The sequence below is a fragment of the Podarcis filfolensis genome (assembly GCF_964270895.1).
Source record: "Podarcis filfolensis genome assembly, chromosome: 1".
NCBI lineage: Eukaryota > Metazoa > Chordata > Lepidosauria > Squamata > Lacertidae > Podarcis > Podarcis filfolensis.
Window position 1 is genome coordinate 50,918,846 of NC_139604.1, and position 18,215 is coordinate 50,937,060.

Sequence of the window (18,215 nt, forward strand, 5' to 3'; positions counted from 1 at the left end):
ACCCTGCCAGATATACCTTGAAATCACTCTTTGCCACTCTTTGAAAATCCCTACCCCCCTTTATAATGGGGATAGTCTGAAATAGAAATAACATCTTTGGGAGCACGCTCATCTTTATCGTAGAAATTCTACCCCAAAAAGACAGTTTCATTCCACCCCACACCTCCAGATCATTCCTTATTCCCTTCCAAACCGGTATATAGTTATTCTGAAACAGGTCAATATTTTTAGGAGTTAACCAGATTCCCAGGTATTTTACCTTTTTCACCACCTCTATCTCTGTTTGTTGTTGCCTTATTTCTGTCATACTTTGTTTTTTTTTTGTTTTTTTAAATAAATTTTTATTAAAGTTTTACAAAAGAAAAAAGTAAAAATTTACAGAATAAAAAAAAGAAACCACAGATAAAAATAGACAATACAAAAAAATACACAAAAAATACACAAAAAACAGCTAATTAAGAAAAAAAAGAAGTTAAAAAGCTAGACAAATCCATTTTTCTCAATATCCTCAAATTCATATGCTTGTATCCTTGACCTCCTCACAATTTTCTGTCATACTTTGATCCATATTTTTAGTAATTATTTTAGTTGTTGTTTTTTTCTTATTCAATCTAAACCCAGCCACATTTCCAAACTGTTCAATCTCCTCCAATACTTCTTTTACACTTTCCATTGGTTCTTCAATCGTTATTACCAGATCATCAGCAAAGGCTTTAACTTTATATTCATTCTGACCTACTGTCCCCCCTTTTATTGATCTATTTTGTCTAATCGCACTTAAAAAGACCCATATTAACATTATCTCTCATCCTGTCTTGTCCTAGGAGTTTAAGGAGGGTCGTCGTGCCAGCCACACAGCCCCCCAAGTGCTCTTCAGCCACAGGGAGCCCCCTTTGGAGCTAAAAGATACAGATGCAGCTGTAGGAGATAATATTGGATACATTACCTTCGGTAAGTGGGTGCTGCTCTCATCTAGGTGACCAGCCAAGTTGAAAGCTATTTTCCCATTGCAATCCTGCTTAGTATCTCTTTTAAGAGTTATTTCACTTATGCATAGCTTCCTATGATGCACCTCAAAGCAATTTCACAATAAAGGCATCAATAAAACAATTTCATATATAAAAATAATTCCAAATCTAGTACAGATAACCAGTTGGGATAAAAATCTCTACTTTGGCTCATTGAAAAAGAAAGGTCTTCTTTCAAGTACAATAAGATAGTGCCTGCCTGATGTGCAACGGGAGGGAGTTATAAAGGGCCGACGCCATCACTCTGTAGGCCAGTCACATGGAATGGCCCACTTGACTGCTCCTTGTCACTTTTGGCTTATAACATCTGGCGCACCATGGTTGGAGGCAGGAATGCTTCTGAATACCAGTTGTTGAGAATTGCAGGTGGGTGGAGTGCTGCTGTGCTCTTGTCCTGCTTGCAGGCTTCCCACAGGCGTCTGTTTCGCCACTGTGAGAACAGGATGTTGGACCAGATGGCCATTGGCCTGATCCATCAGACTCTTCTCATATTCTGCACTACTGTCAACAAGACAGTGGTCTTCATCCTTGGAACAGTTAACGAAAACTTTTCCCACAGAAGCCTCTGGATGTCTAAGAAACTTGTCACTGGCAGGACTTTGCTTTGGAATATTAATGTATCTTGTCATCTCCTGAACATTTATTCTCTATGACAAAGGGGATAAGAAACTCAGTCTTGGCAGTTGCCTTCTCCCAGGTGCTCTCTTACTTTAGCAAATTGTGTTAAGGAAGAGAAACTGCCAATAATTGTTTGTGATGAATCTTAGAAATAGAGAAGGCAACTGTAGAGTCTGTTAATTGAGAGGCATTTCAACACATTTGGATACAGATAAAATAAGTACTAAATATCATATCTGCAAATAGTTCCTTGTGAATAATATTTTCTGGCTCTGGATCAGTGAGAACTATATTTTGTCCCTAAATAGTGAAAGGCTGCATAATGCCTCTTCTTTATTCACACACTAAAGAGCCTGTGAGGGTGCAAAGCTCATTGTTTGGTTTATCTAGCTGCCTGGGAGGAATAAAGTGGTGATCACTGAAAGCTGTACAAGAAGCGCTCAGGGAAGGACCATTAGGAAAGATTCAGATGAGCAAGTTTGTCACTGATGCCAGCATTTTGTGGGACTGAGTGGCATAGCTAAGCCTGATCAAATACTAGGTTGAGTTCTTGAGTTGGAGTTGTTGATTCCAAAGACGATGCCCTAAAGGCATCCCATTAAGACAAGCTTAATCCTGGTGTGCAGCATGGATAAGGACTTATTATAGCCCTTCTGTGCAAATGCTGCACATTCATAACTGTACATGCTGTTGGCCTTTTGAATGTATCTCTGGCCCGGGACTAGTGAGTTCCCTCATAGCTTTGTTAGTGCTTGGTAGAGAGTAACTATTTTCTGTTGCCTTCTCCTTTGCAGTGCTGTTCCCCCGCCACACCAGTGCTGCTGCCAGGGACAACACCATCAATTTGATTCACACATTCCGGGACTACCTGCACTATCACATCAAATGCTCCAAGGTACAGGAAGAGTGTTATTATAGAATCTTTTTTTCTGAAGAAGCTATGCAAAACTTCTCTTTCATATGCCTAAAATGATTCCTGACTTTCATCTTCTCCATTCTGGCATGTAGATCCTTTAGAGTGCTTAGATGAAATTTGAAATTCAAAGTACTAAGATAGATCTGCTTAGCTGCCTTTTGTATTTTGACCTATGTGCAGGCTTACATTCACACGCGCATGAGAGCAAAAACATCAGATTTCCTCAAAGTGCTGAATCGTGCCCGGCCAGATGCAGAAAAGAAGGAAATGAAAACAATCACGTGAGTATCAGAGGAACAGTTTCTTCCTTCTGCTTGTGTCTTTCTTGTTTTATTGTTGCTATAGCTCACACCTGAGGAGGAACAAAAGACTACCTTGTATTGCTGTTTAAATAATGGCAATACACAGATTGATTTGATAGTACTTTGTGTAATATCCTGGCTTGTTGAGAAGTCCCTATAGTTTCCTGCTTTGAGTAATAGCAAGTCTTTAACTGCAGCTTCTTGAACTTTTTTTCACCCATCATGCAAAGGGGCTGTGTGGAAGTGCAGGAAGCTCATCATATTTTGGCTATTAAGCAGAGATGTGATCAGATATAATCAATGTCTCAAAAGTTGAGGCCTGACCATAAAGATTAATTAATCCAGCCATATTATCTGATAAAGTTTTCTGCAAATCCTTGTGAGCAGTTCCATGCGAAAGGCAAGGCATTGCCCTAATTCACACCATGCAGCAGACAGGAATGGGATGGAGGCAAACTAAAAAAAATAGTTTCAAAGCTCGGGTCTATATAGTGGAGAAAAAAGTGGCCATGATGCTAAGGGGAATCAGTGGCTAATGTTGAATGAGAAGGATGAGGAATGTTAGAAGCAAACTCATTATTATCACTTGCTTGGAATGCAACCTCTTTGGCAAGTACATTAGCAAGAGATAGATCCCAGCTGCCACTGATTGGTTCTGTCGGAAGGTTAGCTACTGCATCCTTGGGCTCAAAAATAGAAGTGTAGGCTAGAAGCTGCATCTGTAATTTGTTTTTGTTCTTAATATTCTCTCTCCTTGGTTTGCTGTAACCAGGCATGAAGAACTGTGTGGTTAACATGAGGAACTGAAATCAGCAATTCAGCTTTGCAATGCTGATTCTATGGAGGCAGTGATTTTTATTTTTTTAACTTTCAACACTTTGAAGGGCTTTCAGTTCAGGGTAGTTAGTACTTCTCTAGTATAAACCTGAGATGAGTTTTGTACTCTACAGGACTAAAGAGCTGCATAGGGCAAGTCAGAATATCACTGGTATTTAATGAGTGGGGTGCTTTCTTTTCCCTGGACAAGAGAATGGAAACTAATCCACTGTATACTGCTATTTTATTGACAGGGTGGGGTGAGATAAGCAAGCAAGATAAGCTGGGAATAAACTTGCTGGTCACACTGGTTGTGGAGGGTATATATATTGCTCTTAAGAGCCCTTCTAGCATAGCATACCTGATCTATTTGGAGGGGAAAACGTATGAATTGATGGTCGATGCCCCTGGCACTTCAGGGATCAGATTACAAATTCATTCCTTGTTGGTGCTTATATTCTACTTTTCTAAGACCCTCTTTGCCAAGTCTTTTATTGGTGATTCCTTTTACCAAGCAATGACGTCCAGGGGGGCCAGTGGTGTAGTTGTGGATAAAATGGGAGATTATGGATAGGACTAGTGAAGAAGCTGACAGGTTAGCTCAGCACGTTTTTCAGCTTGTGAGACAAGGGAGGCAAGCAAGTTTGTGAGAAGATTGAATGACTGTGATGGGCCATATAGCAGAATGCTGCTAACCTTGCAGGATGTTTCTTCTCTGACCTGGGGCAAATTGCTAATCTTACAGCCAGTTTTCAGTCTGATTTTCTTACTGTGCTGAGGCACCATAGTGTGGGGGTTGGGCAGAGCTGGTAAAATTAAGATAATAAGCTTGAATTTAGGCCTCCTGGGGGGGGTGGTGGATTAAACCAAACAGGCTCCTGCGGTCAACCCCAAAGGCTAGAATAATGCACAGCTGTGATTAAGAATGTTAAAGGATGACTCATGCCGTACCCGGAATCAGAGCACATAACATCTCTTTAAAGAGGTATCTGATTTCCTTCTTAGTAGCTCCGGTTCTGTGTTGCACAGCCTTTGGCTTTTGTATGAAAATTTATTTATCTTTAAAGGAGCAGGGATAGCTGCTTTCTGTGCTGATGGGAGGTTGTGACCCCTTAGGAACAAACTGGTGCTTGCAGCTGTTCAACATCCCCTTTCTTTACTTTCTGTGCTTCATCTATCTTACTGCATGATATAGCACCTGGCTATTTCATTTAAATATATATATATTTCTCACTTTATAAATATTAAGGTAAAGGTAAAGGGACCCCTGACCATTAGGTCCAGTCGTGACCAACTCTGGGGTTGCGGTGCTCATCTCGCTTTATTGGCTGAGGGAGCCGGCGTACAGCTTCCGGGTCATGTGGCCAGCATGACTAAGCCGCTTCTGGCGAACCAGAGCAGCGCACGGAAACGCCGTTTACCTTCCCGCCGGAGCGGTACCTATTTATCTACTTGCACTTTGACGTGCTTTCGAGCTGCTAGGTTGGCAGGAGCAGGGACCGAGCAACGGGAGCTCACCCCGTGGCAGGGATTCAAACCGCCGACCTTCTGATCGGCAAGTCCTAGGCTCTGTGGTTTAACCCACAGCGCCACCTGTGTCCTTTATAAATATTATGACAGCAATAAATTTACACATCCAATTTAAAGCACTGAATATTAATATCAACCCCCCCTGCGGTTACATATTTTATATCTATTGCCACTGCATTTCCAGTTCAGATCTATTTTACTCTTCATTCGTTATATTCTATTTAGTTTATTTTCACTGCACGTTGTTGTGTCAATCCTGCTAATGATTTAAGCTGTTTACAATAATTTTTCAAATAGTCTTTATTAAATTGTCTCTCTTCTTGATTTCTTAATCTTCTGGTAAGTTTCACCATTTCTTCATACTCCAGCAACTTTTGTTGTCAATCTTCTTTCCTTGGGACTGTTTCTTCTTTCCACTCACCTGGCTATTTCACTTCCGTAGCCCTGTTAGGATCTGACAAAAGTCCTGAGAGGCTTTCTTCACAAATCAACAAATTTTAATATTCAACTTAAACTGCTGCGGGTAGGGCATGGAGTGTAATCCCTGATTTCCAGGACTGCCCTTTGACTTTTTCTGAGTTCATGCTCTGCAGCAGGGATAGGGATCCTCTGGGCCTTGACCCTAGTCCAGACCTCCAGGTTTCCCAATCTAGCTCCCCACCCCTGTTGCTCTGTTGCTCTGCATAGGTCAGCTGAGGAGTGAAAAGGCCCCAGTGTTCATCCCTAATGCGGCCCACTGAGTGAGGCGCTTGAAAGGAGAGAGAAGACAGTCTTCGTGTGTGTTTAGAGATATAGTTGGTTGTGTGCTAAGGGTGTATGATTATTGTGTGTCTGTGCAGAAGCAAGAACCTGATAGTTTCCCAGTTGCTGCTTTGGTGGATGTTAAACAGACAAACAATGAAACAGCATGTGTGGTATCAGCTTCTGAATCCAAGACCAATTCTGTGTAGTAGGAGGAGATCCTTTCAGTGCATTATTTGTAGCCCCCTTTCCCTTGATCTGTGAGTTTATAGAGTTTAGCAAGCGCTGGATTTTTTTCTGGATAATGTGGTATACCCAGGAATCTGCAAGCAGGAAAAACTCAGTTGTGGTGAATTCATCCACAAAATCAGTCTTGCATTCTTCATTCTGAAGCTTGGGATTAGAATTGTTGTCATTAGTGGTGCAGGACAATGAGCAATGAGACACCTGGGTCACTTGTATGGGAAAAGTAGTAGGTATCTATGCTATGAAGTCAGGAAGGAGTGTAATGATGTAGTGACAATGTACTGGAGTCAACCTGATCTTTGCCCTCTGATTTTCTGCCAGGGGGAAGACCTTTTCATCCCGTTAACGCCTGAGGCGAGGTGAAGTCAGACAACTGTGGCAGAAGGCTGGAGCACTTGCTACCTGATAATCGTAGCTTTTTAACATTGCACCTCTCTGGGCTCTTAAGGAAATAAATCCAATCGGGTTATGTTTTCTACACAAGTTTGGGAATTGATCTGCGGAATCGAGCTGTGCTTGCAAGGACTTAATAGTTCAAACAGAAAAACAAACCTTAATTCCATTTTGATCAACTTTTCTTTCTTTCTTTCTTTTCCCCCCTCCCCTTTTTCAAGCTGTTTTGCTTTGCAATATGTTTACCGGTAATGAGTTGCAGTATTTCTTATGAGAATAATGCAATATTAACTTGTTTTTCTTCTGAGTATTTTGAGTTCACAACTCCTGTATCTGAAGAAATATTGTTGGGGTTCATTAATAAAGGAGATCTTTCTATCTTACCAATCATGGTTTGTGAGTATTCATTTTTAGATGTGCATTATTAATTTATTCTTGTACAAATTCAGAAAAGGCATATGGGAAAGGCTATAAATAAGATGCCCAGACTTTTCAGCAGCTTCTGGCTAATGTGTGACAGACGCACTTGAAAAGAAAATTTTATAGTTTGAAAGGAAGGGGGAAATGACCCTGGCAGATTAAGAGCAGCAATGTTTTCTTTTGAATTTTACTTTCTCCTCTTCCTAGGATCAGGATAATTTCTGGGCATGGGAAGGGTCAAGTCTGCTGATTTCACTCCCCATTCTTTTAGCAAATACAGGTCTTTCAATACTCCTAATGGAGAACTCTGCTGATACACCACTAGGGCTGTATTCTCATGAGAGGTGATGTGTGTGAAATGTGATTTGAGGACTCTAGTAGGTCATGTAGCAAGCCTGTGTTGCCAAGGTTTAAGTAGTTAAAATCAGCAATGAATTATATGAGAAAGTCTACCATAGTGTTTGACAGTTCTGATAGCATAGACCCTCACTGCTGGTACTTCTGATGTGGTGGGGAAGCAACAGTCCTCTGAAAAGAAGTATAAAATACCTTCTGCTTTCAGCTTTTCAGGAATTAGTAAATGTGCACTTGCCTGTTCTCCATTGCTGCCATATGGGGCTCTAGCCTAGTAGATGAGGGACAGCAGCACTTGTTCACTCTAATGCTAATGTGGTTTATGCAGGGTCCAACCTCTGTATTCCAGGTTGTCTTTTAATATAGATTTTGACTAATCACATTAAGCTGTGCAAGCAAATGTCATGACAGGATGTCCAGAGTTGCTAAACATTGTTTCTTTTATTCAGCAGTAAAAGGAACTTGATACAGGGATTAGCAAACATCACTCTGGACAAGCCTACTGAATCACTTCCTCAGATCTCTGAGTCACCACTCGCCCATCCACAATTTCTTGTGTGGTGACCACCACCTTCTTAATGGTCTGTCTCCTGGTGTCTGCAAAAGAGGAATAAAGAGTAACTGGTTAGAGTGCGAAGCCTAGGATGGACTCGGGAGACTAGATCAGAGATCAAAAACTTGCTTTTTTAAAAAAGTAAAAAGTCTGAAGACTGCCTTTTGACGCTGCTAAATGCAACCTCCACCTTGAGGACACCTGTGCAGCTTTCAATTGAGACTGCAACTGCTGCTTGTCAATGAGAAACAGGGCTGGTTCCTAGGGTACACACTGGTAAATATGAGTTCAAGCTTTGTATGTGTGCATTACATCCTCCGATGCATAAAACTGACTTCCTGAAGATACTTGGGTACAGCCAACTGGCTTGATACAGCACTGTGCTTGGAGCCCCTGTGCACGTTGAACAATTTACTCAGTTTAGAGTTTTTCACACCAAGCCACAGCCAAAAGAGTCCTGTTGGTAGAAAAGCAAACAACAAAGCCTGGGAGAGTGTTTGAACTGTGAGGCCGGGAGAACAACAAGCAGGTTTCAGGCAGACACAGACATGCAGAAGCAGGCAGCACTGTTCTATGTCTACTGCTACATCATAGAGGAGAACTTACCTGCTTTGCCTGAGTTCTGCAACTCCCCTCTGAAAATACAAAACATGGCAGCAGTTTGTTTGCTTCATCCTAGGACAATTTGCTTACCGTGAGGGCTTCCTGCTACTGATTTGCTTACACACCTGTGCCATCGAACGCATTGCATTAGCTTCTACAGCCATATTTCCCATCTGCTGCCTTGTTTCCTCCAAAGTCAGTGGGGTTACTCAAGGGACTTAAATGACTGTTAGCAACCTTTCTATCACTCCGTAGCCTGACAAAAACGAGGCTGCCAGCATCAGATGCCATTTGGGCTCCTGCAGCTTTAGTAATGGTTTTAGAGACAAAATTTCACTAGTAGACACCTTATCACATCACATGGCTACAATGATAAGAGAAACAGAACCAGTGGGTTTTCCCCTTTATGCTGTTCTGAAAGATGCAAGTGCCTTCCCATTCTATACCTTAAAACCACCTGTCTTAGCTAATGGTCTCCCCAATTCATGAAAAAGCAGAAACTGAGTTGGGTCCTCTGTCCCACAAGGCAGTCAGCTCAGAGACAGCTAAGTCAGTCATGTACTGGTTGCAGCTCTAGCTATAGAACTGAAGGTTGCGAGGGTTCAGACCTAATTAGGATGTAGATTTACTTAATCTTTTACTACCCTGATCTAGGGAAGAACAGCAAAGCACAAATGATTAATAATCCTATCCTCCTTTCTTTATAATCTTGTAACTTGATGCTATGCCCAATATGAAGGTAGCTCCTGGTATATTTTTATTAGGAAGCAAGTATTTTCAGATACATGCAGTGCTAGAAAAATTATTTCCTATGGATAGATCACAGAGAATTTTGACTGGATGGAGTGGCTGGAAAACTAGCAGATGTAGATTTCTGAAAACATGCCCCCCTACCAATGTCATATTGTGAATCAAACTTGGTAGCATGGATCATACAGGAAAAACCAACCAGGGAGCCAGGAATGGCTGCAGCTTCCTGTCAAATGTAGGCTGGGGAAGGGAAAGTGAGCCTGGTGGAAGAACTCCAGGGACATTCAACAGGCATATGACCAAGAAGTACAAGGAAGGAAGTCAGGGGCATAACCCTTCGTTACCTGTCTGTTGCCCCCTCGATCAAGCTACGGTAGTGTTCAATCTCGTTCTCTAGCTTGGTCTTCAGGTCTAGCAGGGCCTCATAGTCTCGGGCCTGCCTCTCCAAGTCAGCGCGGCAGGCTGCCAGCTCATCTTGCAGCTTGGCGATGATATGGTTGAGATTGGTCATTTCATTTTGATAGTGCTCTCCTGTGTTCTTCAAGGTGTTCTCCAGCGTGTCTATCTGCATCACAAAATGGTTTGGGCTTATGCAGTGAACAAAATTTGATACCCTAACTTTTATACAGAATTAGGCATATAGCAACAACAAAAATGAGTGGATATTGGCCAGGACTCCACAAATTCTGTAAGAGCAGCTCTCTTAGTTTAATGAGTTTTAGATTTGTTTTTTCAACAGTAGTACCCTCATGTGTGTTGACTCACAAAAAACAGCTTCTAAAGCTGAGCAGAGCTTTAAGAGTACCGTAGATTCCGGTATATAAGACGACTTTTTAACCCCAGAAAAGAGGTTAAAAAGTTGGGGGTCGTCTTATATGCCAGGTATGGCTGCAGTGGGTGGCGGGCTCCGCTCCGTGCCGGGAGGAAGCTGCCCGGCGAAGCTGCCCAGCGATTCTAAGCCAGCTTGGAGCAAAAGTGTGTGTCCTTTCTTACAGTAGCATCTGTCACTCCTGGAGCCCAGCAACCACAGGTGTGAGAAGCCTGGGCTGACTCAACTTGCATAGGGTGCAGTGGCTGTCCTAGAAAATGGATATGGAGGACAGAACTGTGTGCAGTGCATCACTGGTCCAGCACCCCTTAGCTAGCCGGCTGCCCTCTGATGTGAAGGACCATGAGCCATTGCTAGTGTTGAAGTCAGGTCAGCTTCTATACATAGAATGGGGGTGAGCGGGGTCATCACAACCTCTCTCTTTAGCAGCAACAGATCTCAAGCCAGCTCTGGGTGCTTGATAAGGCATTGGTCAAAGCAATCTTTCTCACTTCACTCTTCACTCCAAGTTGATTGGTCATAATAAAGGTATTTTGCTTTGGGGGTCAGTTCCTTTAATTCTAAGTTCAACCCTTAGCTGTGCATTCTGATGTAACAGACCTCTTATTTGATGGATTTCATCTCTGAGGAAAAACTCTATCTAGAGTCACTGGGGGTGTATTGGTTACAAGTGCTGAATTAAGACCCTGGGTGGCCTTGGGCCAGTTCCCAACTCTCAACCTAACCTACCCCACAGGATTGTTGTGAGAATAAAATGGGGAGGTGGGGAGAGCCATGGATGCCAGCTTGAGCTCTTTGCAAGGAAGGTGGGATAGAACTTGAATAATAAATGAATAATTTTGATACGCAGATGATTGACAAAGAGCATGCCAGGAGATGACACTCCTGCTATAAAATAAGTAGTGGTACTTCTTCACTGCCTGTTGCATGTTTATAATTTGCAGGAAGAAGTTATTCACTGCTCAAGAGAGCCTCTTATGGCCTATAATGGGAAGGAAAGGGGGCACCCCTCTTCCTACCGTTTTCTGCAGAGTCTGGCGTTCAATCTCTATTCCCTGGAGCTGCCGACGAAGCTCTGTCAACTCGCTTTTGGCTTCTTCCAGCGCCTGGGCATGCACATCTGCTTCTTGAGACATGGAATCAAACTGCAAGGGCGAACAGTAATGGCAAAGGGAAGTTAGAGTGGGGCAGAGAGCCATGCTCCCTCCTAGGGATGAAGCAATCTTGTTGGTTTCCCACAGTTTTTCAATTTTCCAATCATCAGTTCTCCACATTTCCATGTCATTTTGTGATTATTGTTTTTTAAAGGTCCCCGTGAAAAAATGCATCAGCATTTTAGTGAGTTACTCCTAATACACACGTTTGTAGGCAAGTTCACCTAATATACTCATTTTTGCAAAGCAGCCTCCCCAAATACAATGATTTTCGGTACGTTCTTTCCACTGCTACCTGCCATTGAATGCATACTTTACCTTAGTACAGTGGAACCTTGGTTGTCAAACATAATCCATTCCAGAAGACCGTTCAACTTCTGAAACATTTGACAACCGAGGTTCAATGGGCGATCGGCAAATTCCATTGGGAAAATGTAGAAATGCGCCTCGGAAGCCATTCGACTTCCGAGGCACGTTCGAAAACAAGCATTCGCTTCCAGGTTTTCGGCGTTCGGGTTCCGAATTGTTCGGCTTCCTAGACGCTCGAAAACCGAGGTTCCACTGTATATGCATTCCTGCTTGGCTGGAGAATGGCACTGCAAAATTCAGAGAAGTGTGAATTCTGAACAGTAGCTGGGTTTCAAGTTTGCGTATTGTTTTGGGGGGAAAGTGAATTAGGTAGATTTGCCTTTAAATGTGAACTCAACCCATTTTCTGTCCCGTCCCTGCTCTTCCCCTTCCCTAGCACCCTCCTCACCTTGGTTTTGTACAAGTCCTCAGCCTCCGAACGGCTCTGCTCAGCCATTTTCTCATACTGGTTGCGGATCTCAGCGATGGTCTCACTCAGGTCATGTTTCTGTGGATTATCCACCTGCACCGTTATGTCAGATTTGGCGATCAGAGCATTGAGAGCCTCTACTTCCTGCAGACCATGCAGAAAGGGAGAAAGCCTGTTAGGGGGCAGAGGTCAATATGGCCTTTGGGGGGAAGCATTTGTCTCCACAGAGAAGCCTGAAGTATATGTACACTTTCCTATTGTTTACTACTGTCTCATCTCCCTTCTATTTTAAGAGTTTAAATCATAAGCACTTCACTGCCGGATGTCCCCACACATTTTTCTCAGAACATGATTCCATGGGATCTAGAGATCTTACTTATTATTCTTATTTTTATTATGTATTACGTGCTTTTTATATTGGAATTTTAAATTGTGAAAAGCCCTGAGATTTATGCATAAAGGGTGGTCTACTACTACTACTACTATTACTACTACTACTAATAATAATAATAATGCTATTAATAATAACTGTCTGCAGCGTGAGATATTTCTCAGCTGTATCTGTTGTAACAATGGATGCTAGTCTGGACTTTTTACATGGTTTATTACTGCAAATCATGGCACATCAGTGCAGCTGTCATAGCTTTAATATAAAATATACCCCTCAACAAACTATGCACAACTCTGGTACCAGCTCCTACCTTAGACATGACCTAATAGGGGTAGCAGACAGTTTTACTGTAAAGATCAGCATACTGATCTCTAGTTTCCAGAAAAGTTTAATCATCACCCTTCCATAAGAAGGAACTGGATTGCACATGGGCAACAAAATCTTCTTTCAAATGTAAATTATTCAGGAAATGTATAGGTAACTTGTTGGTTATCCCCAACTAATGTGACCACTCAGTTTCAAACTTATCTCAGGACACAATGGCAAACTTGCATGAAATAAACAATGCATCAAAGGGTTTAAGGTGTCAGATTATTCACTCACTCACTTGGCTCAAAATAGTATTTGAACCCCAGATTTTCAGTGGTCAGGTAGCTCACACAACAGGCCCTCCTTTTTGCTCTACAGTCTCAAGGATCATCCTTGTGCTTTGCTTAATCACGGCTTGGGGGAGAGATACTATTGGCTTGCTGACATAGGATCCTGAAGGGGAGATCTTAACTCTCACGGAAGGTACAGTTATCTATCCCCAACTTGTGCTCCGCTTATGACCAGATCAGGTGTACTCACTCTCCATGTTTAGGTAGGGCCTTTATTTTACCCTCATAATTAAGGTGTGTATGAACCGTAGGGCTTGTTGCCTGCATAGTTGTAGCCTGAAGCAGCATCTTTCATTCCGTGTAAGCTTTCTTTATTCCTCTGGTGTGTGTGTGAATGTCATTATTGGCTATAAATAATAAATAATAATAATAATAATAATAATAATAATAATAATAATAATAAGGATAAGGGCAAGCATATATTTACTATGGACACACATACTGACTACATGGGAAATATTCCAATCCTCTCAGAGCTGTGTGTTGAATACCTGGGGATGGACACACGGGTGGGTTCAGACGCAGCCCTCGCCATACTGTTACCTCATGGTGGCTTTTGCACAAGTGAGCCAGCTCCTCTCTGAGGGACTCCAGTTCCCCTTCCAACTTCAAGCGGGAATAGTTGGTGTCATCGATCATTTTGCGCAACCCATGTGTGTCCTTTTGCACACTGTCACACATAGCCTGCTCTGCATCCAGTCTGGAAGAAGGGAAGGAGGAAACAAGAAACAAATGAACAAACAAGTTGCAAGGCTGAAACCAAGTGCAAGTAATGGAACAGACTTTCACTTCACCTTTTAGACCCGGGTGTAAATCATGCTCAGGTATTTTCCCAGACCACCTCCACATTTGGGGGTGAGGGTTAACTTTATTTAAATATTGATATTAGTATTTTAATATTTTAATCTATTTTCATGGCCATTGAGATATAGCTGGTACTCTGTTGTCTCCCTGGTACTCTGTTGTCTCTTCTGGCTCTGGTTGAGTGTAGGATTAGACGCATGTCTCACTCAAAAATTTAGCAGCAGCTTTTCAAACCTTTCCTGACTGCCACTTTCCTAGATAGATAGATAGATAGATAGATAGACAGACAGACAGATAAAGAAGGCTCACAGGTTCACATAGTCATATGGCTTATATGTGTATGTTTTAAAGCAAATGTTAAATTTCTATCCCATCATTCAGCTATGAAATCTAAAAGCAGTTCATGTGATAAAAGCAAACTACAAAGAATAAAAACACCAATCAATCAATATAAAACTGACAAGGAACAAGAATCCAACAAAGACCACTCCTCTCCTATTGAGTCAGACCACTGGTCCATTTAGCGACACTGGCTGTCAGCAACTTCCTGGTGTTTTAAGCAGGAGACATCCCTAGCCCCTCCCTAGAGATGCCAGGGAGTGAACCTGGGACATGGTGGCTCCAAGCCACATATAATCGAATTTACAGAATTTATCGTGAGGTGCAGCATAGCTGAAGAAAGAGATGAGTAAATAAGGTGCAGGAAGGATGTCAGGGTTAGAGGTCATGAATAGAGGTCCCAAAGGAACAGACAATTAGCCATGTATACAACAGAGATTCTATCCTCATGACCCAGGTATCTCTTACAGGCAATGCAATCATAAGGACAAGAAACATTAACAATTTGTAGTTGTGTGTCAAATACTAATTTCAGTGTAGAACCTCAAGAACTGCACTAGCAAAATTACTCCACAAAAAGTAACATACGCTAAAAGTGTGATAGCCAGTTAACACTGAAGAGTGTTAAATTAATTGATTAGAAAGTGAGAATGTTTCACTTTGAACCTGTGAGAAAGCAACATTTTCAAGGGATCCCAGTTTTTATTTTTGAATATTCTTTGGCATATGGAATTCAACACGCAAACACCCCAAGAGACTTCATTGTGATTTCTCCTCACATTTAGGCAGTGGCGTAGCGTGGGGGGTGCAGGGGGGGCCGGCCGCACTGGGCGCAACATCTGGGGGTTAGGGTTAGGGGGTGCAAATCCACGGGTTAGGGGGTGCAAATTACTTGCCTTGCCCCGGGTGCTGACAACCCACGCTACGCCACTGCATTTAGGTGTCTGGAATAGAATTATACACTCTTTCCCCATGCCTGCTTTTATGGTACAGTTTTTGTAAAGGTTTGTAAACAAAACAACTTACTTATGCTTGAAGTCATCAGCTGCCAACCTGGCATTATCGATTTGCAGAAGCAGCTTAACATTGTCCAAATTGAGGTCTTCCACCTGACATGGGAAGGAGCAGTTGTATATCAGTAATGCATGTACAACACAATCCTATGCAAAAATCCCACCGTGTTCAAATAGGTTTGCATCAATCCCATATTCTCGGCTCCTGTTGAAAATCAGCTGCACCTAGAGGGTTGCAGTCTGGATAATCAAATGTATTTGCAAAGCAAATGAACATATTTGTTTTCATGTGCATGGCAGACATGTTCTTTGAACCATTGCATTTGGTTATACAAAATAAAATCTAGGAACCGATGGCTGCAATGTTTGCTCTGTGCTATCCACAGTAGGCCATTTATGAGACTCCATTGTGTTGATGGAGTACCATTACTTGTTGGTAATGAAAATCTGAATGACTGACTCTTCAATTCAGTGTTCCTGTTCTGTCATAAACCACTACATCAATAAGATGTGTTGTTTTTTTCTCTACAGGCTGGGTGTATCCTAGCTGGATCATGTTCCCTGTCAAACATTGTGTTCCAGGAGAGCCCTTCCTCCTTTCTCTTTTAAACTGATGTGAACCACTTTGGGAATCAATGTCTGAACAGTGGGATAAGAACATAATAACTCAACACACAAACTACCCCTCCTTTTGAGCCACTCTAGTGCATTATGGATGGACTAGCCCTTGCAAACCACCTATAAAAAGCTGATGAGCTGCTAGCCAATGCTCAGCTCTGGGAAATTTCCTATGAATGAATCTACCTGGTTAGATGCTGCCCATCTCAGCACCTTTCAACCCTGGTGTTACAAGAACATGCTGAAAACCAGTTGGGCAGAAATGTAGATTCCACTAGGTGGTCAAACAGGTAATCCAAGGATATTAGCCTGAAAAGAAAGCTACACCTACCAAACCAAGGGCTTGGGTTTCCAGCTACACTCAGCTTTTCAAATATGAGCTTACAACAGGGAAACAATTGGAGTTGTATGCCTCACTATGAAAGGAATACATTACAGCTGTGCTTTCTTTTTTGCGGGGGGAGGCAGGTGTTAGATAGGGGAGGATTAGGTGATTTTTTCCAAGGAAGTTATTACATCCCCACATTTGGGGAGTGTCTGGATCCTCCTTTGTTTGGACATGCAAGCATCCCGTACAAGGAGGAAAAGAAAGTCTATCAAGAAGGGGTTTTATTTCCATACAATTCTTACAGAAAGCGAGTGAGGGAATAAGCTTGTATTTTTAACCAGACTGTTGCTAAACTGTCAAGAGAAAACAGGACCAAAAAGTTATATGGGTGTGGAGAGGGTGCTTGGTTGCTTTCTGGAAAAGCTGGGAAAACATTTAGACTGCACACGCGCGCACACAACACTTTATTCTAGAATCCAAAGTGCATCTCCTCCAATTTAGTATTTAGCAATTCCATATGCTTTTCATTGGTGTTTATATGGATTATGGCAATACCATGTACATGAAGTGCTCTGTGGCACTTTTAAAACACTGGAAGATAGGAAAATAATATATCCATATTGCAAATAGGTTTAGGGCTGAGTCTGGCTCCTTTGCCCCAGTTCTCCTCCAGTTCTGCTTTCCACCATTCTCTCTTGGCCTTCAACCTGTATTAGGTCAATGTGTCCCCTTGGCCACTGACTCTACTCGCCCAGTTTCTGACCTTTCTACCCATGCCTTTATCGTTTGCGCTTGCCCTCTTGCTCATTTGCCTGAATTGCCTGGATTTACCAGTAGTACAAACACTCGGGCAGCAAAACGCTAGCAATGCACGCTTTCCAGCGAGTTCCATTGAACACAGTGGGGAAGAAAACGTGCGTGGAAGGAACCGTGGCCTTGGTGTGTGTAGCTGTGTTGGGGTCCTATGAAGTGCTGGAATGATCTGCAGATGACCACCCGTACCTGGAGATGGAGAATCACCTGAAAGGCGCTCTACTATCCTCTCTCGCCAAGCCCACCAGCGTTTTGCGTCCCCTCCGCTCGCATCCCTTTCCCACCTGCCAGGTGTTTCACCCCGTCCCTTTCAGCCGCGCCCCTCACCTGCTTGCGCAGCTCGGCCAGGGGCCTTTCGCAGGCTTCCCAGTCTTTCTGGCCGATGGCGCCGGCCTTGCGCGCTCGGATGGCGGCGATCTCCTCCTCCAGAGCTCGGTTGGCCACCTCCAGCCCGCGCACCCGCTGCAGGTAGCCGGCCAGGCGCTCGTTCAAGCCCTGCAGCGCCTCCTGCTGCCGGCCTGGGCCCAGCCAGGCGGGAACCACATCCGCGCTGGCCCGCGCCACCGGGAGCGCCGCGTGCAGCCGGGACAACGAGAACCAGGAGTCGGAACCGCTGGAGCTGCCGCGCACGGAGCCCGCGGAAGAAGCCGGATAGAAGCGCCCCGAGGCCGCGGACAGGGAGCCGCTGCGCGGACGAGAATAGAACGACATCGCGCCACCTGGCGCGCTGGGCGCCCGCACCGGCCCGTTATATCCTCCAGGATGCTCATTTGCATGCCCAGGTAGCGGCCAGCCAATGGGAGAGAGCCTAGCTGCCACATTGGTAGAAGAGAATCCGTTTGCCTAAGCCTCCTTTGTTTGCACGAGGGATTTTTTTTGGAGGGAGGGGCTTTCGCACAAACTTTGGGCAGCCTTTCAGGCGCTCGTCTTGGACCACCGTAATAATCTCAAATAAGAAGGACCAAAGGGGCGGAGCTATGCAAACAAGTGGAACGCACTCGTAGGTGGTCTACACAGAACACTGAGCTGGCTTTAGCGGTGTCGTGCGGTTGGCCGGGCGAGGCGAGAGGGGCGTGGCTATGTTAATCAGGGTGCAACTCGATAGCGCGGATGCGTGAAGCGCAAATTGATGTGCAAATATGCCATCACGCTCCACGTTACGTGAAGCCCTGGGAAGGGGGGGGGCCGCTGATATGCCAATAAAGTGCCCAGGTGTGCA

The 18,215-nt window shown here is 43.5% G+C and overlaps 2 protein-coding genes across 3 annotated transcripts in view; one reads left to right on the top strand and one right to left on the bottom strand.

Moving 5' to 3' along the window:
* The window catches only part of ARPC2 (actin related protein 2/3 complex subunit 2), a 28,913-nt gene extending 21,940 nt beyond the window's left edge, over nucleotides 1-6,973 (top strand). The window contains exons 7-10 of the mRNA XM_083580355.1: nucleotides 825-951; nucleotides 2,441-2,541; nucleotides 2,743-2,843; nucleotides 6,519-6,973. Coding sequence (XP_083436481.1) covers nucleotides 825-951; nucleotides 2,441-2,541; nucleotides 2,743-2,843; nucleotides 6,519-6,543 — 354 coding nt within the window. The 3' untranslated portion in view covers nucleotides 6,544-6,973. The remainder of the gene's footprint in view (nucleotides 1-824; nucleotides 952-2,440; nucleotides 2,542-2,742; nucleotides 2,844-6,518) is intronic.
* An 813-nt stretch (nucleotides 6,974-7,786) lies between these two features.
* LOC310746501 (keratin, type I cytoskeletal 18-B-like) lies at nucleotides 7,787-17,896 on the bottom strand. Of its 2 annotated transcripts, XM_083580325.1 has the most exons (8): nucleotides 17,324-17,896; nucleotides 15,251-15,333; nucleotides 13,625-13,781; nucleotides 12,011-12,175; nucleotides 11,119-11,244; nucleotides 9,615-9,835; nucleotides 8,524-8,552; nucleotides 7,787-7,961 (listed from the first exon to the last, which is right to left on the bottom strand). In XM_083580325.1, the coding sequence occupies exons 1-8, from the start codon at nucleotides 17,705-17,707 to the stop codon at nucleotides 7,864-7,866; spliced, it is 1,263 nt and encodes a 420-aa protein (XP_083436451.1). In that variant the 5' UTR covers nucleotides 17,708-17,896; the 3' UTR covers nucleotides 7,787-7,863. The 2 variants fall into 2 exon arrangements, with proteins under 2 accessions (XP_083436451.1, XP_083436452.1); XM_083580326.1 differs by lacking the exon at nucleotides 8,524-8,552 and having other exon boundaries at nucleotides 17,324-17,883.
* Nucleotides 17,897-18,215: the final 319 nt, after the last annotated feature.

What these genes read in the sequence shown, in the direction of transcription:
- LOC310746501 (XM_083580325.1), bottom strand. Translation starts at nt 17,707, where the DNA reads ATGTCGTTCTATTCTCGTCCGCGCAGCGGCTCCCTGTCCGCGGCCTCG. An exon ending in TGGCCGAGCTGCGCAAGCAG is followed by an intron (nt 15,334 to 17,323) that starts GTGAGGGGCGCG and finishes TTCCCATGTCAG; the next exon opens with GTGGAAGACCTCAATTTGGA. An exon ending in ATCGAGGGGGCAACAGACAG is followed by an intron (nt 8,553 to 9,614) that starts GTAACGAAGGGT and finishes TTGTATTTTCAG; the next exon opens with AGGGGAGTTGCAGAACTCAG.